General features: G+C 44.1%; 1 protein-coding gene and 1 long non-coding RNA gene across 6 annotated transcripts in view; one reads left to right on the top strand and one right to left on the bottom strand.

Moving 5' to 3' along the window:
* LOC145963422 (uncharacterized) overlaps nt 1-13,673 on the top strand; it is a 45,582-nt gene extending 31,909 nt beyond the window's left edge. Inside the window, exon 5 of the long non-coding RNA XR_014436161.1 lies at nt 13,263-13,673. This is a non-coding gene — a long non-coding RNA (uncharacterized LOC145963422). The remainder of the gene's footprint in view (nt 1-13,262) is intronic.
* The window catches only part of Soxn (SRY-box transcription factor soxNeuro), a 120,653-nt gene that overhangs the window by 26,047 nt on the left and 71,361 nt on the right, over nt 1-23,245 (bottom strand). For 2 of the 5 annotated variants that reach the window (XM_083085336.1, XM_083085340.1), the window contains one exon: nt 8,304-8,464. The exons of 1 other annotated variant lie outside the window; for it this stretch is intronic. In XM_083085336.1, the coding sequence (XP_082941462.1) occupies nt 8,464 (1 nt within the window). In that variant the 3' untranslated portion in view covers nt 8,304-8,463. Of the gene's footprint in view, nt 1-8,303; nt 8,465-15,186; nt 15,314-19,213; nt 19,846-23,245 lie in introns of those variants that run through there. 2 more of the 5 variants (XM_083085335.1, XM_083085338.1) reach the window with 2 other exon arrangements.

Genomic DNA, 23,245 nt, shown 5'->3' with positions numbered 1-23,245 from the left:
TGTCACTTGGACCGATATTCCTCAACGTTAGCGTAAACGATGCGCTACCGGAAGAGCGGGCCGAGGTAAACATGCCTGATCTGCATCGCAAGCGCGGGAACCGCAGAGCCGGAGCTGTACAATCGAGTTCAGTAATGGTGCATCCGGTACATCCGCGTTCACGAGGACATGCATTTGATGATACCGGGAGAGTTGGCGATTTCTTTACGCGAGTAAACGTTAAACCGTACGGAAAGGGGGAACAACACTATATAAATATTATAGCGAAATTTGATCCTTGAACGTAAGGACACCTTGTAATGCACCCGACTGTACGTAGGTTTGTATCCTCTCTCTCTCTCTCTCCCTCTCTCTCTCTTTCTCTGTCTCGGTGCGACCGCCACTGTGCGGCGGCGGCATAACAGGGTGGACGTTTAACATATGAGTGGCTACCAGTGTTATTAATGCGACGGTAGCGTCGTGCCCGGTTTCTTCCACGGCGAGAGCCCACGTACCGGGCCTTAGATCCCGGACGGCGTACAGCGGGACTAGGGGCCACCCGCGGGTCTTACGGACCCGCGCGCAGGGGGAAGGAGAGGGCCCGGGTAACACGACACTCGGAAACCGCGGCACGACCAACGTCGTGCAACGGCCTCGAACCATCCCCGAAGGAGTTATGCCTTCCTGCCCGGCACGCCGCCTAATTAATATGTGCTTAGCCCCGGAATGCCGCTCGTGTCTTTGGGGAGCTACGCACGTCCGGGCTTTCCGGGAGAAGGGAGATGGAATTGCGTTCCTCGGACGACGATCTAGATACGGTATAATATTTTGTGAACGTCGCATTTGTGTACATTAATAAAGTATTTCATCGTATTAGGTAGAGTTATCAAGTAAAATGTTTAAAAAAAAAAATGTATTATAATGTATTATTTAATATTTCTTCTAGACATCTTATTTGATAACGTAATATGAAATATTGATGAAATATTTTATTCATGTATCATGTAAAATTCTATGCTTGGTATATCAGTATGATTAAGATCAACCAAATAATACTTTCATTTTAATCAAAATCCTCTTGACCTTGATTAGAGAAAAGTACTAAAACTAATATTGAAATAAAATTTGAGATTTCAGAATCACGTTAAAATATAATTAAACACTTTATAAATGTTGAAAATACGCGAGTCACTAATACTGGCTCGAAATACCGTTTTACCCAACGATTTACGTCCGAATGCGATTCAGGCAGGCGTACGTGAGAAAAATTCGTCGTGGGTGTGCCCACCTGTTCCAGAGAGAGGAGAAGAGCACGGGAGACGCGGCTGCCTCCCCATCCGCCCCCGTATCCGCCGCGATCGCGAGCATATAGGCAAATATCTCTCGCTCGCTCGAGGGACATTAGGAGTCCCTCGGCGTCCGGAGGATTATAAATCCTTAATACAGATCGGCACGCGATGCCCGGCTCGTTAGGGTGATGCATGGCCGACTCTGGTGTCCCGGGGTGTACGGTAGCCGGTACCAATACGCGCGCGTACACGCATGTACGCCCGTTTCCTGCGAGAACTACACCCGCGCGCACATCGGCAGACGCCAGGTAATAATGAGAGATCGGAGATACGGCCCGATATTAATTGTGCGCATCGAGTGTGGCTGCGGCTGCTGCTGCTGCTGCTGCATCCGCACCGGAGAGGGAACACAGGCCGCGCTACCGGCTTACACCGATCCTTCGAAGCGATACGTGCGATATACGATACGCGGGAATCCGTGCGTGTGGTGGATCTGACCTCGCCCCGTTCTCCTCTCTCTCTCGATCCTCGTCGCGGCGGCGGTCGCGAATAAAACGCGCGAAAACATTCTTCAGAAGAATCACTCGTACAGCGATGGGACGTCATGCTTATACTCGAGAGGGAGAGGCGATCGAGAATGGTAGATTATTCCGGATATCCCAGAAATGTGGACTGCTCTTCCTGGAAAGTTTGTCTTCAAGTTATATATGGAATTTTAAGAATGACAGTTTTTTTGTTTTACAAGTTAAATCTTTTTTATCTTAATTGATGAATCTTAAATGAAAACTCTGTCAGGTTCGCGTTAGGATAAGAAGGAGAAATCGAGGGATATCGAGGTAGACAAAAGGATAGCCGCCAATCCGGGTCGTTTGGCCGGTGATTACGAGGAGTGGACAGATTGAGACGGTCTTAGGGCTCCTCCCTTTCGTCCTTCTCTACCGGCGATCTCTATGCGGGCTTCTCTCCCGGGCGTCCACGACCCACGCCCAGGACATCCTATTCCTCGTCGTGTACACGTCGGAGAGAGAGAATAATCCTTCTCTCTCTCTCTTCCTCTTTCTCCCTTGCCGAGACCCACTTTGAAGATACGATCTCGAAACAAATTACGAGTGCCGACTCTCGCCCTATCTGGCTGAATTAAAATAATCGCGGGCCGTTAGCGGTCGGTCGTGTTTTTTAAATCGGTCTACACGGATCAGTTCCCTCCGTGGACTTTGTCAAAGACCGCGATGCAACCGTCCATCTATGCGTTCGCCATTAAAGTTGCATGTACAACCGCGATGATACTTTGAATTAATAAGGATAATGCAGGGAAAATGTGACACACTCCGTATTCTCTTTTATATAAATCTTCTTGACTGTATATTTTTGTTCTCTTACATTTTGCATACTTTTTTTATCTTTTTTATTATTCATTTTCAGCGAGAAATGCGAACGTATTAAAACTCAACGTTTTAAAAACCCGAGATGACGTTAATTTTACACGAATGTAAAATTTTGAAATAATGTCAAATTTAATAGGTTTCACTTTTCCGACAAAATGCGATTGTTTTTCTAAAATTGAAACCGAGACGAGCATTCAAGACGAAAGAGAGAAAGAAAAGGAGAACGAGGATGCTATAAGAACCTAGGTAAAGTATATGTACATACATATATATCGCTACAGTTGGAAGATGCGCTCGGTCGCTGCTCGTCTCAATCCGGATTACGGTAACACCTGACCATCCGCAATTTTATCATCCTCCGTTCTGGAAGGATTCCAATTTTCTTTTCCCGTCGCGTAGCTTTCTTTCTATCTCTCCTCCACCCCTCGTTCTCTGTACGCTTTTTTCCACCGTCCATGAACTCAATCTGTGTCTCATCGCGGATTATTGGGATTTCGCGAGGATGAGGAAGAAGAGAGAAGACCGAGGCTCGCTCGACCGTCTGAGCTCCCCGAGATCGGCTCGAGAGCCCAGAGCTGCTGAAAAAAGGACTGCCGACAAGGACGAGTCTTTAATTCTTTCCGTCGTCAGCCGCTCTTTTCCCCCGGATAGACGAATTCGACCGATTACTCGCGGATATGGGATAGGTAAATGAGCGAGGACGGCGAGTATATTAAACTTCCTTTTTTAGACTCGCCGGGTAAATAAATCAGACAAATGCGACGACGGGTATAATGATACGAAAAATCTCCCTGCGACCTACTTATTACGTTGATGACAGAGAAGATGACAATCTATTCTTGATTGAAATCCCATCCCTATGGGCTTACCATAATCGGTAACGAACTGGGGTCAAATATAGATACGACCCCGATAAACAATCGTCAATTCTCTTATAAAGACTCGTAAAAAATAGAAATAAAAGTAAGAGACATATGTGCGTATTATTAGCTATTAAGATTCGATAATTAATTAAGGTGTGAGAAAAATAAAAAAAAAATTTAGCGCAACAATTCTTCTTGACTATTTTTGCACGTCGCGTATACATCAGGATACGTTCAGGATCACGAGCGCAAATTCTCTTACATAGGGAAGAAAGGCGAATCAGCTGTCGATGGAACACGACAAAAATAATGATCCTCGCGGACGTGAGATAATTGGTGCAAGGAGTTTGCGCGTTACGCGGAGATGGGGACAGAGGGAGAAATGCCCCGCGAGATCAAAGGACCTTCACCTTCATCCCGGCGCTCATCCCGATATCCCGGAATGAGGGGAGGAGGCTCCTTTTTATCGTTCCTTCCGCGAAGAGGAGTTGCAAGCGACGCCGACGCACGAAATCGATCCACGATGATTAATTTTCAATCGCAGCTTAATTACGCCGGGCGGCTAAGCCCGATTGAAGAGGCGTCCCCGGATGGTGAAAGGGCGGTCTGTGTGGTGCAAAAAAAGGAAAAAAAGAAGATCACGTGAAGATAGATAGAAAGAGGGAGAGAGGAAAAGAGAGACCGCGTCCTGGTCGCCCTACGGCCATCGAATAAAAGGCTCTTCGTTCTCCCTAGAAGAGGATTGTGTCCAAGGATGAGGATGACGCGGATGGGGGGATGAAAGGAGTGAGCTCGAGGAGCAGGGGCAGCGAGGATCGACGAGCAGGACACGATTGCCAGGAACACGTGATTAGATGGCCCTCCTTCCACGCGATTCTCCAGATTGGACACCCCCGTCGTTGGGAGACGTAAAAAAATGCAATCGGCTCTTACCGTAATGAAAAAGTCCCGACCCTGGGTAATACGGTACTAGAAAGCGAGTGTGTGCGTGTGTGTGTATGTGTGTGTCGAGTACGCTTACATGAACGTTCCCGCGCACGTATTTGACATGGTCGCAATCGCTGCAATCGCAGCTGTCGCGTTGAGAATGATGGCGCATTTAAAGCATGCTCCGAGATTCTAATTCTTAGAAATTAAAAGATCCTGAAATTTTTCAATTTATTAATATTGTAGTCGAATAAAAAGATGGACGCAGATTGTACATCGCTACAGTTCATTTTTCCACTCGACAATCTAATACATGTTTATTTTCGTTTTATAAAAAAATATATATGCGATGGATTTTAATATTTCGCTTTATTTTGTTTTACTTAAGGATAAGACCTGCTAAATATTATGGGGAGAAATGAGAAGACGCGGAGCATATTTATTGACCAAGCAGATAAGAGGTAGGAACGAGCGTATTAGTTTTTAGAGGTGGGATCGTCGAGTTTAAGAGGTCGTAGAACAAGATACAACATCATCGGAAGAGTAAAAACCCCGTTACTCCCGTGATTCATCGGTCTTTTTACGCTGGGTGGCCAGAATAATTCACCCTAATGCCCTATCTAACTGCCTCCGACCCTCGTTGCCCGATTGTTTATTGCCAAAAAGCATCTCTTTAATATATATCATTCTACTTTCTCTAAAGAGGATCGTCTCCTTCGGCGGGAAAAGGGGGGCGAGTGAGAAAAGAGGAAAAAAATAATAGATTCTGGCACGGATCCGGCGAGATATTTACCTTCGCGAAACTTCAATTTCTTCCCCGGCGAGCTCTTGCGAGTGAAAAGCGGAATAAATAAAGAGAGATAGGAAGCGAAAACTTGCGAGTATTATTTTCTCATCACTGTAAATATACATTTACATGAATTTGTCGAAAGACAGTAAATGTTTTAAAAATTATATTTTTATTAGGGATTAAGAGATATATAAAGATTACCCTGCATGATGAGTCCTTCATGTTTACTTTGTTATATGGGGAGAAAGAGAAGGAATTCAAAAAATTATTAGCACCTGAAGAGGTTATTGTCTCTGTGACATGTATCTAATTTTTTTTATTGCGTCTTTTTTCCAATTAATGATTTAACATCAAATTTGCGTTCATCCCCATTAAATATGTCCGCGAATATCGATTCGCGTCGCGCTCGCATCGAAATACTTCCGAAAAATATAGCCTCCTCTTTTTCGTCGTATACATCAGGACGGATCAAGTTGGGAACGAAGGGTGGAAAAGGGAAGAGAGGGAAGGGAAGAGACTGTCGAATTGACGTACGATACGAGGTATATTAATTAGCGGCGGGAGAAAATTGCGACTGAGCATAGCCTACGGGGTTGAAATCGTTATCGAGGGGTTTACCTCGCGATTTTGATTTAGCTCTGGCCTTCCACGTCAATTCTAATTGCGTTTGACAGTAATTTGGCAAGGGAGAGGGGGCTGATTGACGGGCCGAATCGCGGCGGGGCCACGCGTTCACCTCGTTCCATTTCTCTTACGTTTTCTCTCCACCCTTTTTTCACTAATCTAACAATACGCGTATGTTTGTACGCATGTTACATCAGTTTATAAGGAGATAGTTTCGAAATATATCCGATATAACCGCAGCCAATTAAATTGACACGTCAATGTTAATTAAACCGCATGCCATATCGTATGACGTGTATGAAATACGCCATCGTCCTCATCATTAAAATGAAAATGCGAACATTCGCGTCGGGAGTCGCGTAATCCGGACATACCTGAGAAAAATAATCTTTGACGTACTCGTCAAAGTAATTGCTAACATCTGCAAAGGAAATGTTCAAAAACGAAGAGCGTAATATCCACTAATAATATTTATCAAATTTATCACATTTTATTTGGAAAATCAGGATTATGCAAAAGTGAGCGACAAGTGGTATCTCGAGGAAGATACCGCGCAGAGGTGCCGAGTGTGCAATTTAAAATGGAGCAGCAGAAACTGGCGAAGTGCCTGGTCGACGTCCAGCACGACGGTATTAATACGTGGCGAATTAATTAAGCCATTAGCCACTGCTGATGCACGCCTGTTAATCGTCAGTCACTAATTATGCTAAGCAGCCGGGATGCAGCGGCGACGTACGGTATGCAGGTGAACGCAGTGTATTACAAGGCCGTAGCACGTGCTGCATCATCGATCCGCGAGTATGCAAGCGCAACGCGTTCCGCCGTAAGGTCGATGCGCGATTTCGCACGCGTGTTCGCCAGCTTGTTTCTTTTTAGGTCGCAGATATTCGCATTGTGATAATTTTTTTCTCGTGAACACTCGTCTCTGCTTCTTTAAATATCTCCTTTAGATAATTAAATTATTACTTTATTAATATTGTCTTTACTAATTTTAAAAAGGGATGCCGGACAAAATTCATGTAAGTGGTGAACTTATTTCGCAACATAATTTTCTGATTTTTTTCTTCTATAAAACAGACCGAAATCTCATGAGCGTTCAATGACCCGGACTTTAAGTTGGATACCCTCGATACCCGCCAAGGGTGGTGGCTAAAACAAAGGGCTGGTCTCGGGTTGGTCGATAGTCCACGGCCGCCAATCAGGCGAGACCTCGCCGGCAACCCTCGTCCTTGCGATCCTCCGCGGCGACGAGGGAGGGTTAGATTCCGGAGAGGGTTCGCTCTCTCGTCCATGTAGGAGACAGACTCGCCGAGATCGAGAATCCAGGAGAACACCCACGGTATCCGCGTCTCCACGGTGACGACTGGATGGAAAAGACGGGCCAATATCTTCCCTTCTTGAACCGAGCGTTCGCCTCTGTCGGGTGGATCGCGAGTAGCTCACTCGAGGCTATTGAAAACACGCGAGACGCGTGTCGCGAAATCGAATGCCTATATATTACTAATTTCATTGATAACTCGCTCCAAGTCCTTCAAAAATATTGCCGAGAATGGAATCCAAGATATATGTATGTAGGTTCCGCTTTAGAAATATTTAAAATAATGTGTACTTTTTTCTTATGAAGAAAAATCTCACTATGAAAGTCTGTTGAGGTCACATTCCATTTTAATTGATACTTTAATAAGACAGAAATCTCATTAGGAAGCTTGAAAATTTGAATTAAAAATGTATAAAATTTATTTCGTAAAAGTTCTAAATTTGAATAAAAAGCGGAATATATATTCTCTCTAGTAAAATATTATAAATTTCTATTTCAGCAAGTATATTCTTATTTCACATACACATATATATTGCAAAGTATTCCTTCGGATCTCAAAATTACACGCGATCAAGTTTCCAATGGAGCAGCCATACTCTCATCTCCACGGTGACGACGTTGGCAGAGAAGACGAGCCAAGATCCGCCTTTCTTCGTACATCGACCCTCTTCGCTCGCATCAGAAAATTAAACGCGGTCGGCCATTCGTCTTTATCTGAAACATGGCGGATCTATCGAAGAGCTATAATCCCTCTTCGAGAAGGTACAATTCGCCATGGATTCATTTCCATATTCGAAAATCCGAAAATGCCAATTCTTTCCGACTCGATAATCGCGAATCTCGCGGAGAGATTGTAACGCTATCTCTATCAATTGCAATTAGACAAGTTAAGGAATGAATTAATTAGGTACCTGGTCGAAACATTGTTCTTTGCACTTTGCGCTTGAAATTGTCAATTGTGACATTCCGTCTACCTTTATTGCTTTATTTCCGATCATTGCGAGTATTCCGAATATTTTTTGAGTATCACGATTCAAATCGGCGACGAAAAAGTATGCCGATTTAAAGCCGAAGGGTTCAATACGTACCGGATGCGCATTCTCGCTGCAACGAAATTACTGGCGGGTGTCTCAACGTATTTCGTTTATTCAACACTTATTTTTATTATACATCCTTACGCGTAAGATCTACATAAAAACTTATTAAAACGAGCTTAATCATATGTTCATAACTGGTTCTGGGCTGGGGCAGCTCCGCGCGGCAGCGTCTCGATGCACAGCGACCCGGTTCTAGAAAAAACAAACGGAATGTTAAGTAAGATCGTTATTCTCTTAAGATTATTATAACATAGTAACGCTATGTTGAATCGGGATAAGAAAATGAATCGAATTAAAATGACTTATAGTCTAGACAGTAAAATAGGAGTGTAGTTAGTGTTCGTTTAGAATAATAAGCAGAATTAAAATAAAATTAAAAATATTTTTAAACTAAAATTCTATTTCTAATCCTATTGCGCTTGTTATTATTGTTATCGTATTGAGATACATATAAATTTCGTTCAACACATTATCGCATTGTAACAAGATTGAAAACAATTCAATTTATATATCAATAGTAAGTATTAATTAAATAATCAGAGTAATCTCTTTGATGGCCAAAATTCGTGGCGTGAAATAGAAAAAAAAACGATTCAAATTGAAACATGGAATGTTTATTTGCAACATATGACACAGATCCTTTTATATTTCAACAACTGTCGCAAAAATGTCATCAGTTGTTCCAGTTACGAGATATTGATATATATTTATCGAGTCGATAAAATTCAATAGCACGTTGTACTTGTTACGCCGAGAGTTGTTTAAAGTTGGGGAAAAAAAGGGTAACGATCCGCTTTTGTGTAAATGACGAACAAAAACCAAATGTAAATGGCCGTTGACAATCGCTGCCGCATTGATGAAGAGGGTGGCATCGTCGACGAAGTGGTAATATAAACTTACTGATTGCAATTGCTACCGGTCTTTTGGGGATTTATTATTAAAAAAAAATCGACAGAGCACACAGCGAATCATTGTTTCCGCAGATCGATGATTGTTTGTCATGGCGTGTCGAAGCAGAGCGTTTACGAGCCTTTTATTAACCCCTCCGCATGTGTCCCGCGAGCTTTCACCTTCTTTCTCGCGCGTGTACGCGCCACGTGTATTTCCCCGCTGATAATCACGATTAATTATCCGACGCTTTTAATACTCTGGAGCTTTATGAGAAATGCCTGTCAGCGAACACGATTGATCTCGGAATCTTTAATTCCGGATCAAAAATATAATATTTCATAAAAAAATTAATATTCTAAATAATAATATGATTGATATAATTATTGATGCAATATTAAATATGCTTAATTATTTGAATAAATTGATATCGATTTTTTAACCGCAAAACGGAATAGCGTTTCAGTGTGAATTTAAGCTGTGGAATAAATTCGCAGTTTAAGAATGCAAGGCGAGAAACTCGCAGTAAGCATTTCGCGATATGACTCGACGCAGAGGAGCGCACGTGGCGGATAAATTTTTATCGCCGTCGAGCTTATTAAGCCGTCCGTTCGTTCGTTCGCTCGTCCATCCGTTTCTCACAATGGCCGTCGAACGGATGGAAAGCCGCGAGCGAAGATCCGCAATCCGTACCAGTCCCCTCGTTCAGTGTAATTATTTTTACGCGAGTCGAGAGCTCCTGTCGATGACAGCCACGACTGCTGGAGGAGGCGGAGAGGTGGAGACGAGAGGAGACGAGAGGAGACGAGACGAGACGAGACGAGACAACACGAGACGACACGAGACACGACGCGACGCGACGGCGACGGAGAGGCGACATTGGTTTCACCGAGGAGAGACGAGACGACGGCGGCAGGTAGGACCCGGATCGGTCCGGGCTGCTGTCCACAATTCGCTCGTGCGAGCTGCAACGGAGGACAGTAGCGGGAAAACGCGACGGGTGGAAAAAGGTAGGAGGCGAGCTCGGCGCGGGTGGGATAAAGATCGGTGTCATTGGCAGCATCTCCGCGGGCTGGAAACTGACAGGCGGGACAGGCGCGACTGGAACACCTGGCGAGCCGATGGAAAATGTGCGACGGGGGATGACGCCGGGATACGCATCGCGGTTGACCTTGAGTCTCTTTTGCGAACGAGAAATCTTGTCCTCGACATTTTTCATGTTAAAATTATACATTTCTATAGACTCTATACGTGGAGATTAGAAGCCACGAATGTAAAGAAATTGTCTCTTGCGGAGGAAATGTGATTGATCTGAAAATGATATTTTGCAAAGTGTAATTTAATAAATTAAACTTGTTGAAATTAGGCTTCGTATAATAGTCAAGTTTGTTAATATGCGGATAATCAAATTGGATTAAAAACTTGTAAACGCCTCGAGGAGAGCAAAATCAGAGTACTTGCTTCTTCCAAGTAAATGAATGGAAGCAGGTCACTTGGTTGTTAATTTAAATTCAAGTCATTTCCTGCAAAATCCATGTAGCAATGATGTGCTACATAATTATAATCTTCTTGAACGGAAAAAGACACTATCGTTTGTATCAGAAGAAAAGAACTAATCAAGTTTAACGATAAAAAATATTACAAGACTTATATCGAAATCGATGCAACTCTCTAATCATCCTCGCGAGGAAAATCGACGGTACCCTCATTTCAATTTCAGCAACGTTACAAAGCGATTCCAAACTTCTTGCTGATGTAACAAGCAAATATTCCGAATAATGGCGAGGCAGGTTCAGTCGCGCGAGCAATCTTATGACAGTATAATCTTCCGCTTTACGTACAGCTTAATCCGATCCTGAACGTGGAGAACTAGCGTAAATGATTTCGGGGGGAAGGAAGGGTGGCGGGGAGAGAAGGGAAGGAGGCGAGGTGGCGATGAGGATGACTCTGCGAGAACGGACGCGCGGCCAGCCAGAGCGTTCTCCGGCCGCTCTCTGGTTCAATTTCTGGCGTCAATTAAAAAGTGATGCGGACCGAGGAAAATCAGGAATTAACGAAGCGGGCCGTTCCTGCCGCGCCGACGTTTCGCCGACGCCCGTTCCCGTTCTCGCAGCGAATCGTCCTTAATCGGCTGTCATTGAGAAATCTCGCCAAGAGCCGCGGGAGAAACGCCGATCTAATTTCGGGTGAAACGCTCCTCGGGAGGAGAGCGTGTGTCTCCTCTGAAAAATTACCACGCCGAAAGGGAACGTCGTCTCCCATCGTTGCATTTTCAAGATGCCCGTGAAAATGAAAAGATCGACAGCGCGGAAAGAGATTTCCTGTTAGCCTTTAATGACTTCCTATTATATATTTTTACACGACATTTTCGGGCGCGCCTCGGTATAAGTGGTATTTTTCTTCCGGTTAACAAAGAAGATAAAGAGAGACAATTAAACGAACGATAAAAGTCATCTCTCCTTTAATCGCAGCGTGTGGTTAACGATTATAGACTTCCAGGGTTAACCATATGCGAATCAACCGCGCTGACGTTTCTTTCGAGCAAAACTGACCCTTGATCTTTCCCTCAAGGTAACGATCTTCTTCTTACCGCGTCGCGTTTTGCGGCTAGCCGTGATTCGGATTCGACTCGAGAAAGGAGGCTTTGCTCGTCTCGAACTAGCACCCGGCTGAAGTTCGTTATATAGCGTGACTCGGCAAAGCCGATTTCTCGGACGATCTACCTCGCCTCGCGCCTTCGACGGATACTCTCTTTCGCGCGCGAGCGCGCGAACCTGCCTTCCTCAGGTATGAAGAAAGCTGTCGCGAGCTACTCATCATTAGCGCCATAATTGCCGAATTCGCGGTCGCGCGATCGCACTTAATCGCTCAATCGTGCGATTATTAATTCGATCGAGGATCTGTACCGCAATGCATTCGCTGCTTCTTTCATACATGTCGAAAATCTATCATGAGCCATCTTTAAATCTAAAAAATCCAAATCCTTGTTAGAAGAATCAATCGAATTACGGTTCATAAATAAGGTATTAGTATATTTTATTTAATAAAACAGGAGCTTTATTTTTCGATTTTCCAGATTGTACTTTACTTTCTCCGAAACCCGACATTTTCGATTTCGATTGCAAAATATCGAGCAACTGTGCTAGGTGTAACTGGACCCAAGGAGGATAGTCACGAATTCTCTCGCGTTCTCTCTACTATAGCAGAGAGAATTTGCCATTATCCACCAGGCATTCTGCCAATGTTGACTATGAAACTCTGTAACAGCGTGTCGCAACTGTGAAAGGCACAGAGCTTCGCGATGACTGTTGCAATTTACCCTCTAGTCCCCGGCCTTCGCCTACTGCAACGTTCTCGTGAATTATAAGCACGGCGAACCGTGCGCAACGCGAAAGTGAGTCGTCGAGAGCACATCGGGGGCCGACTAATTAAAGAAAGTGTCCACCCAGCATCCTACGAGACAAAAAATGGCGATTAGTCGCGCGTGTGTGCGGGAGAGACGCGAGGAAATCGTGCGAGGAGAGAGAGCCCTTCGCGTGGAAGGAACGACGACCCTGGCGCGGCTAATTACCTGAAATAACCCATTAGTCCTGTATCCACCGGGAATTACGAGGCAACTGCTGAGACAGAGAGGGCGCGTCGTCTTTGACGTGTTAATCTCACCCGAAGAGAACCGCGCGTATCCTTCCAGAATGCTGCGCCTTCCCCTTCCCTCAACCCCCGCTCCCCGCTTTCCGTGAATCAGCACTATCGTGCACCTGAGAAAAATCGCCGGCGCGAAACGAGCCGGGATGCAGACCCACCGAATCGATTATCGGCGTAATAAGCCGTGCCATTTGGGCGATTCGCAAAAACTATCAACACGCGACGAAACACCGTTCGCAATGTTGATCAGAAATTATGATCGATAAATCGCAATCGTTGCAGTCAAGTCGCTAGTTAGATTGTAAAGGGGATAAATTAAGCATTTTCTAAGCATTTAATTCTGCAAAGATCGAAATGATTGTATATTTTATTTAATTTATTATTTTTCCACTGCTATAATATTTATTATTTTCTTGTACATCTTATTTTATATAGCAAGTGCAATTTTTTATTTCAGAAATTTCTATTAAGATTTTTCGGATCAAGATTTTTGCTGTATTTCTCGAGAGGAAGAAAAATCCTGGAGGGAAGAACCGATCGACAGCACCTTCGGATAACTACTCGGTGGAGCTTCGAAGATTGGGGGCCACGAAGTGAGAGGAGCAATCACGAACGATTTCATAGCTGTCACCCTCGATGGAGAACTTCGGGGGTTCCATTTCGGAGGTTCCCGAGCCGGGAAGATCCGTGGAATGACGGAGCGCATTCCCGTCTTCGCCTTCGAAGAGGAAGCTTTCCCTCTCGAAAAAATTTGGGATACCCAACGTCAAGACGACGTGTATCTCGCGCGAGCTCATCGACCGACCACCTGACATTTCAATTTTTAATCGATCGCATTGCCTCGCGATACGTAATAAGTGAGAAAGAGAGAGAGAGAGAGAGAGAGAGAAAGAGAGAGCGCAAAATTAAATATTTTATTAGAGAATAAAGTTTGGCATTTTTAATTGTTTCAACGTTTCTCGATCGACAAAAAGCGATTATACTTCTGACCTAATATTCACTCATTATTAAATTCATTTTTTTCTCTCTAAGCTCCTATCACAAAGCGATATAGAAGCGATTAAAAATTCGAAACGGCTTTCCCCTTTGCGCGTTACCTCCAATCAGTCGACATCACGGGATTGTAAATGTCGTCCATTATGAGAGATCGTCAAGGATCAGTGCGAAATCGGTTGGTTCCACATGCTTTCCCGACTTGTGCGCCCCGCCTATCCAATTTGCTCGTTGGACGTTGCTCAAAGAACGACTCATTCCCCTCGTACGAGCGATGTATCGGAATTGGAGCGAGGACCGGTATGTTTTCTCGAGAAGAGCGTAGAAGCTCGAGTTTACTCGTTTGAGCGCGACGAAACGGCCCGTTCTTGCCGAGACTGACGGCGAGGAATTTTTTCGCCGTTTTTTCTCCCTTCGTCGACTTATTTTTATAATTAAAACGACTGCCACGGCGGCGGAACGATCGGTGACAAGGTGCGCCGATCGCGAGGACGATCGATTTTGGCGATACGGAGAGCAGAAATCGATCGATCCAACGAGCGATCGGCAGACCATCCGAGCCGCCAATCGCCTAGTTTGCCTGAGCGGAACAAACTCGCCGTGCAGATCAGCCTGTCAAGTGAAACTGGGGCAAAACATCCGCGTCCCGGATTTAATCCGCCGGCCGGCCGCGGAGGAATCGAGCCGGGATCGGTCACGGCGTGAGAGCTCTCGTTCGACTCGTTGTAAGAATCGATAGGATGGATCGATTAAACGAACGAGATAGAGATCGCGTTCGCCGAGGTAGAGATTCGCGAGTCAGGCGCGCGCACGCGGGTAGAGGCGCAAAAAACGATTCTCCACGTGTTTTGCGATACTTTCATGGACGGATCGAATAGCTCGAATCGAGTTTCAGAGCCGTTCGCGTGGGTACTCACGTGAAAATCGGCTTTCTACGGACGGACGAAAAAATTGACGCCGTCACGCCCCAGATCGTCGTTTAACTGCTCCCGATCGTTATACCGAGTCCATTAAAATTCTAACAGCTCGCGGCTCGAGACGCGTCCGTCGACAAATACTAAGATATATTAAGATATATCGATCTAAGAATACGATTGTTATAGTTTCAAAACTGAGTTGCACTCCGATAACGATTAAAGAAATTTTAAATTGTTGCTTTTTTCCCTTCTTTCCGGATCTACAACGCAGACGTAGAAAGAAAATCGAGTCATACGTGAATATTTGCGTTTAAGTAGAGATCCTTACACTCCTTAAACTCTGAACATCCGCGGAACACCCAGTAAGAGAGGCCCCGCAGAAGCAATCAATCTCGAGTGTCTAGTAAGTTTCACGCCTTGCTCGATTCTCTTTCGCTGGATCTAATCTTCTCAGGATAAAAGAAGACTCACCGTAGCGCGCGAAACAATCAAGGAGCCTGATCCTTCGGTGCTGGAATGGTTCGACATTGTCGCGGCGAGAGTCGTTCACGTCGGCCAGGATTCCTGCACGCGTACGTTGCCCGTCGCGTTCCAATCCCTGCAACACACACCAGAACGTGCGTCTGAGAACGATCGCTCGGCTCCATTCTCGGCCGTTTCACATCGCGGGAAACATGCCAAATTGATATCAACGAACTACTTAACAACTACGATTGTAAGGAGTCCGTCTGACAGAATCGCTATTGATTAAAGAAAGGAGAATGGAACAATGTCGCGCGCATTTGTAGTGATCTTAGGAGAATCTAAATTTGCTAAAACACAGATCTCTCGTTGGAGAAAAATTATATAGAGTGTAAGGAAAATTACGTCGAAACGATTACATCACTGAGAAATATTCTTGTTAGTCATAGCCTTTTCAAAAGAATTCTTCGGAGGTGCGAGCGGAGCAGATCGTGGCACGAAGGAATGCCGCGTGATGTATGCGAGTTCACGCGTGAATCATGCGAGGGCGGTTGATATTAAGATAAGGCGACGATACATTATAGAGACGTTTCTTCAAATTTTTATCTATTCGTCTACATACATATTTAACGCGTGTCTCTTTTAAATTTAAAGACAAATTGCTTGGTAAAATAAATCACTATTATTTTGATCAGCAATTTTTAATTACCGTTTTATACTATATGATTAATAGCGCAAACACTTTAGTCCTTGTTACTTTAAACCGATCGTAATTTGTTGAATAATTATTACGTAACACCGTTTATATAATACTTTCGAGTTTATCTTATTCTTGTTCCTCCTCGATATCGATGTGAATAAATTCATCCTTACTTCTTTCCAAGAGAAGATTTCGTTTCTCCAACTGCAACTGTGTTGTCATTGCTAACACGTCGATAAACTTCGACGCGACTCCGCGACTCCGTCTTAAACCAAGTGTTACATCGCATGCGGAGATGTGCCTACACTTGCATGTGCGCGCGGGACTAATTCGCGAGTTAATTTTATGCAGCGCGACAGCGAGAAGTCGACGCGACGCGACGACGGTGAGGCTTATCGTCGCGCAACCGTCTGCGACGTACAATTGCCGCGTTTCCTCCTCGAAAGCGTCTCGCGTTCCTATCACTCCGAAGGTGTGAAAATGACGGATGGCCGTAATGGGGCGGGGCAAGGCGCAGGTAACGCATTATACGCCTCGATGAATGCGTTTCACGCGTCTATTACGAAGCACGCATCATTAACCAAGTAATTAGATAATTATGAAGAATTATGTTTTTAACGCGGCTCTCGTCAATGTCATCTGCTTGGCTGTATTAAGGTCTTGCGTTCAGCCTTACGTAATCCAAATTGCGACTTTTATAAATAATTGAAATTTGAATCGCGCGTTATATAATCTGTGCTTTTACTTTCTCATCTCGGATTATACGATCATTGAGAGAGGATAGTAAGTTTCGCCAATGCCTTGTTGTTGTGCGCTTGTGGCTCTTAATTTCAACGACACAATCGCAAATCGTAACGCAATATCGAACAAGGTGTGTACGCGAGCTTATCGTTCTCGCGGAGGTGTGAAAATGACGAATGACCGTAACGAGACGATCCAAGGAGGAGAGCCGTCCCGGACGATTCCTCTTCTCGTTTCCCTTCATTTACGAGTGACACGTGACGACGAGTAATGAGCTTGGTTCGTTACCTGCCGCCGCGCGAGGCATTCCACGCCCACGCATGCAAGAATGCGACGAGGATTGATTTAAGAACTATCGTTAATATAAGATTTCGTTAACGTAAAAAACATAAGCAATAAGACTCAACTAATACACTTCAAACTAGCTGCAATGAATCTTGAAATATTTCATAGAGTCTACAATGTCTGAGATGTTACGAAAAAATGAACAATTTTGATATTTTTTGCGAAATAAAAAGTAGCAAGTAAAGATCGATTCTTATATTTATTGATCCATTTATGCAGGATTTTATTAATTGAAGCGAAAAAAATATAATGCAATATAAATTAAAGCAGGCACGTAGAAAAAAAATGAAAGAAAAAGAAAAGAAAAGATTAAGTCCAGCGAATTAAAGCCATGATTCGCGCTATGGATCCTTAATTATTAGCATTATGTGTTTGCATACGCAGGTATGATTAATATTGATTGATAATAAAAATTAACGAGCAAAATTACACAAAGAAAACGATGACAATTCAAAAAAAGTTATATTTCTGCAAACATTTTTATTTCATAATTATCGCATACTTAAAAGAGAAAAGCAGAGATATGAACTCCTTCAATATGTTCAATATTTGGATATTTACAGTTAATTCTGCGATCCCATTCGCCAGTCGTGCTGATAGATAAATCTTTCGCGTGGCAAGATCGCGATAAATTTTCGCGTAAATTCTCACACGGGGGAAAGCAATACCATTAACTTTCGTTTTGAATGGCGACACGAATTACGTTCAGTCGGGAGAGATTGAACAGTATGAAAAAAAGGGTTGCTACCCTCCATAGTGGCGGGCACGAGCATTGGTGGCATTGTTCGAAAAAAATTAACCCGCGATTTTTATTTACTGCCGTTCCTCCCGACTCTTTTGCCTCCGCGACTCCGACCCTGACGAGACGATGATCGATCAATCGCCAGGAAAAAAAACATTTTTTTTCGTACAACCGAAGAAAATTAACTGTGAGGAGATCTCGTATGCACGGATCCTCAAAGTATTTTTTCCGATAAAAAAAATATTCGAAATAGAAAAATTATTTCTCTCCGAAAAAAATGTTTCTTAAAAATTATGGGGAAAAATCTCTTTCACGTACATTTTAGGTAAACATGGGAAATCGGAGATAGTGGTACCGATTGCACCATCATTCTCGGTGGGCGTAGCCGTTCGATAGTCATTACGGCGCGATTCGCGAACGATTAAGGCGAAGTGGCAGAAGCAAACATCGATCGGCAAGAGTGCACTGAGGGAATTAGTATGTACCCTGAGGTTTGAGCCCTTGGCTAGCTCGAACGGAAGGCCGAGCCCGAAGCGATGCACGGGGAGGGTGGCGCGCGCGACGGAGATGGCACTCAAATATTTACCGCACCGCGCAAACAACGCCGGTATTGTTCCACGGCGATACTATGTGTAAATTTAATCTTCCTCGGAGGCTGAAAAATAAAGCTTGCGCGTGCGATTGGTGAACGGGGCGCGCGCGTGGCAAGAGAGATGTCGATTTAACACATGCGAGGGTTGCGTGTTGTACTCGTAAACTACAATCGCGTATCCTATGTATTATAATTATAGCCATTATCGGCGATTGCGATCCAAACAGATGTCATTCATAGTTCAAATTTGCAGTCCACGATTCAGCAAGAATCACACATCTACAATTATAGAATATTATTTATCGCAGTTATCGTTAATTATCTAGATAGTCATGTATGTAGGATGAAGCTCTTAACTTTATGACCTAAATTAGCTCTGCATACAGTTATCAAAAAATGTTTTTAATTAAAGTTTCATAATGTTTCAAGCGAGAAATATAATGCATGTAACAGATTTCTTATGGTGTGCATGTTTTTATATTTTAATATTATTCTTTTCTTTCTTCTTATTTTTTAAATTGAATCGTGTATTTTTTTCTACATATAAAAATATTGATAAAATTATCAAAAAATCAATAGTTTGAAATATTTTATAATTTAGTTTCTCTTAAATGTTATGACAAAATACCATTTACATAATAACATTTACTAAATATTTACTTTTCGATAACTTTATTTTAAAATTTTTGCACAAAAAATAATGAGCAGACTTAATCGATATAAAAAAATATATAATTGCATTTAAGAAAAGATACGCAATTAATTTTCTTGCAAGTATGTGTAAAAAATGTATATATGATTCTATTCAAAAAGATGGAGATAACGTCAAAATATCACAAAGAAACATATGCTATAAGAAATCTTACGTCATCATATTTTTCTCCTAAAGCTCTGAGCTTTTGTTGAAAACATATTTGCATAAGAAAGATAATTTAAATCATCAAATTAAGTGAGACTCATCCTCTGTATATATTTCAAAAGTAGTAGTTTATATTTCACAAATTTCACTTCCATGACCGAGTCGAGAAAATGTCGGAGAAAGGGATGAAGTCGTCACATGATGGTTCGATGAACGAAGAATTCGCTGACTCGCCGCGACTCCGTGGCCGGTCCGACGGTGACATCTCCATCTCCTCTTCCTCTTCTGATTCCCCTTCCTTCACCCTCTTGTCCCTCTTCCGTCTTGTCCGTCGAAAAAAGAGGTCTAGACCGTCCTCTTTCCACGAGATCTCCTCGCAAGTCGCCCTTCAGCGAAATGACACGATGACTTTGCCCGCTGTTACGTGCGAGTGGCCCTCTCGAGTCCTTTGTCGGCCTATCGCAAGAGACACCTGGACGCCGTTCGGCTCACCTCCTTCTCTGCCACCCCGAGGTCATCCAAAGGGTATCCTCGATCTCGCGTCGATCGCGAGAAGACTCGGTTGACACCATCACGTCGTCTTTCTCTTGTTACGATCGTCCGATGGTTGACTCGAGGATGGATACGATGCTTCCTCTTCGTCTCTTCTTCGTGTAATGCTTCACGAGTTTTTCTTAACGCGTTTTTTTCTGACAATGGCATAGAATATCGTTATCTGACTTTTCGATTAAAAAAGTGCTTCATCGTTCATCGCGATAATTGATAAGTTCTTTAATAATTATATGAACTCAAAAAATCAGAGATTGAGACGTAATTATCAATCTGTTCACAAACAACAGATGGTTAAGTGTCTTCCATATTTACCGCAAGAAGACACCAGGATCTCTAGATTCCCGTTCGTATATTAGCGGCCACACGTGGCAGCGTGAGAATTAATGCGCACGGGGGCAATGGGAAAAGAGACGAGGGAGGAGAGGAGGGACGGCCAGGACGACCGTGGAAGACGGAACGACCAAAGGAATGCGCATCATCGAGCCGCCACGGTCCACCTAGGAACGTAGCTAATGGGACCACTTAACGTCTCAAGCATCTCACGAAGACACGGACCGCGTTACCGCGTCGTGGTCCATCTTGCATCTCTGGAACGACGTGGCCTTTCCTCCCCCTCCTTCTCCCCGTCTTTTCTAAATCCTCGTCAGTCCGCGGTCCGCGTGGCAAGTTAATAATCGCCAATATTTATTCCGGATTGGTCACGGCTCGGTCCGGAGAGTGATGAGGAGCCCGGGCTTGAGGAATGACGTGACGGCCACGGTTCGGGGCCACGACGGAGCGACCCCGCGCGCATTGTAACGCCCGAGATTAATATTTACCGTTCGCCATTACATCGCGTCGTCGCGTCGTCGTCCTCGCGAGAAGGACTCTCGCGCGAGCGAGCGCGCGTGAAGGCGTTCTATCTCTCGTTCTCACTCGTCGAGGGTGAAAGAGAGCGGCATTGGGAAACCGCGGCGTATTATACACCTCGACATCTCAACAGTTCGCGGTCGCGCGATGATATATCGCGTCGTGTCGTGCACGGATTACCGTGCCGGATGGACTATTTTCGAAGCCTGCGCGAGCCATGACTGGAGATTGGGTAACTCGGTAAGATACACATATGCCAGGGAATTTTAATGTAACATTATTTAGGTTGTTTCGTTTACTTACGAAATTTGACAGTTTGATTCTTTAGATAATATACACATCGAGATTCGTCTTTATTGTAATAAATGTATAATCGCCTAACCCGAATTTTCTCAATGACAAACTAGGGCTACGGTGAACCAGTTGGCCGGAACGAACGTTATTAAAGGACGACAATGTTATTAAGCGAATTAACCGAGACGTTAACGATCTAGAAACTGTCCGCGAATCGGCCTAACGGACACTCAATCCGCGACCAAGTCCGTGAAGAGCTAATGAGCGTTGAGACTTAACGCCAGATTAATGATTTAATCCTTTTGACGAGCGATTCGCGTGTCTACGTGTCGCGTTACTTAATAATGTCCATCTATATCTAGACGCGTCCAGATAAGATATCGTCGATAGATAGATGAATCTAATCATCGCATCGTACGTCTGTCGATCTTGCACTCCAGGTAGCGATCACTCGTGATGCCCGCTAAAACTTTTCGAGTAAAGTAAAAACTCAATAGCGGATGATTGATGGCAATGGTTCGACTCATAAATATTCGATATCCATTTCGGCCAATTTTGCGTTATTGTGTCCCGCTGATTGTACGCGAGATACGCTGTCGTGTCGCTGCGATTTTGCAAAGTTCCAGATCGGTTCGCTTGATTTTTCTTTCTTTCTTTTTTTTTTTAAGAAAAAAGATACAGCGAAAACACAAGCGAGTATCTCTCTCCGAGAGATGTCTCGAATGAATTCATTTGGCCGCGACCGCAAAAAGAGAACGAGCGAGTCCGGTCGGTTAATTTCTTCCGAGTTACTGTTTCAAGGCGGGCGGAGGGAGAGCGGTCAGGTGATACGGTGATGTCGTTTGTACAGGACGTCGAGGGGGCTCCTGGGGGAGGCGCGGGCCGCACAAAAGGGAGGTGAGGATGAATCGCCTCCGGAGAACGCGCGGGGACAAATGGGGACATTAAGTCGCCTTTGCCGCCCGGTACCAGGCGCTACCGGTAGGTAGGTACCCGACCCAGCAGTGCCTGCGCTACCTAACCCGACCTGACCTATAAACGCGGCTTTGTCTGCCTCCGTGTATGCACGCGTGTACATAAAATTTCAGTGCCGGTGTTCCTGCACGCGCCTCCCGCGAGTGGCTGGGAGCGAGCGCGCGCGAACCGCTGTCATCTTCGCGGCTCGTCGCATCGCGCGACCTACGCACACACATGCACGCGAAATACAAATATACCTCGTGTACACGTTGTAACACAGGTAGGTAGGTAGATGTGACGCGCAGGTAGATATGACGACTACACAAAATGCCGAGAATTTTTCAAGCCCGTTTCGCTTTTCAATGTCAACATTGGATGTTGGCGCCTGGCAACTCAGAGTCAATACTACCCTTCGTTTCCTCCTAGACTTCCTGTCGCGAAGTAGTAGCGAACTGTAAAAGTTTTTCTCTTTTTTTTTTAGTAACGATGTTAGGAAATCTGATAATTTTTTATAATCCGTAATAATTTAAACTTTCCTTTTTTTCTGCGACAAAAAACAGGGACTTCACCGTTATCTTTCAGTTTTATCGTACCACTTCGTGACGTGCGCGTTTCCGTGCATTGACACGTGTCGTGGAGTCGTTTACGATGAGGATTGTTTACATGTATCCGCGTTGCACTGCGATGAACATCGTAACGATCGTTATCGACTTCCGGCGGAAATGTAGCGCCGTGACTAGTCGACCGACTAGTCTACCTTTTTGTTGATGGAAAAGCTGATAGATTCCGCGACATTATTGTTATTCATTTGTTACACATAGTGAATTTATATATAATAAAATAATATTTGTCTATCTGTCTCTCGCAGCTTCGTATTATCTTTACGATACCTTGCCTTGCAATCTTATTATTGTACTTGCTTAATAACAAATTAAAAAAATTATTATTTTTTTCGTCTACAAGGAGAGTCCATAATAATTTATTTCAACGGATTATTGTTCGAATTTAACAATCAAGAAGAATGAAATTTTCACTTTTATGACGTACTTTTTCGAGAATTTAAATTGGGATGAAATCGACGAGAAAAAGTTCCGCAACACCCGGTAGATGGTAGCGCAAGGCCGTAAGATGGTTTTCTCAGGGGTAGGAGCGAGGACCTGTCACATTACGGAGTGGAATTTATGCCCGATGCCCAGCGGCATGACAAGTTGCCTCTGATGAACGGCCCCACTGCGCACCTCTTGGCCCTCCACAACGAGGATAAGGAGGAAAGATGGGGAACGGAAGAAAGAGAGACCAGGAAAGAAAGAAGTCTTGTAGTTCGCGCTCGTCCTTGTGGCCCTTTCTCCAAATCTCATCAAATTCTTTCTACGATTTTTATCGTCACCCTTTGCCTCTACAATTTACCGTACCTCGCGTATTCAAATTGCAAAAATA

Source organism: Camponotus vicinus, unplaced genomic scaffold, assembly GCF_025532165.1.
Source record: "Camponotus vicinus isolate PSW18456_S1 unplaced genomic scaffold, iyCamVici1.0 SCAF_12, whole genome shotgun sequence".
Lineage (NCBI taxonomy): Eukaryota > Metazoa > Arthropoda > Insecta > Hymenoptera > Formicidae > Camponotus > Camponotus vicinus.
The sequence above is the reverse complement of the archived record's forward strand: the minus strand, read 5'-3'. Positions and strand labels throughout refer to the sequence as shown.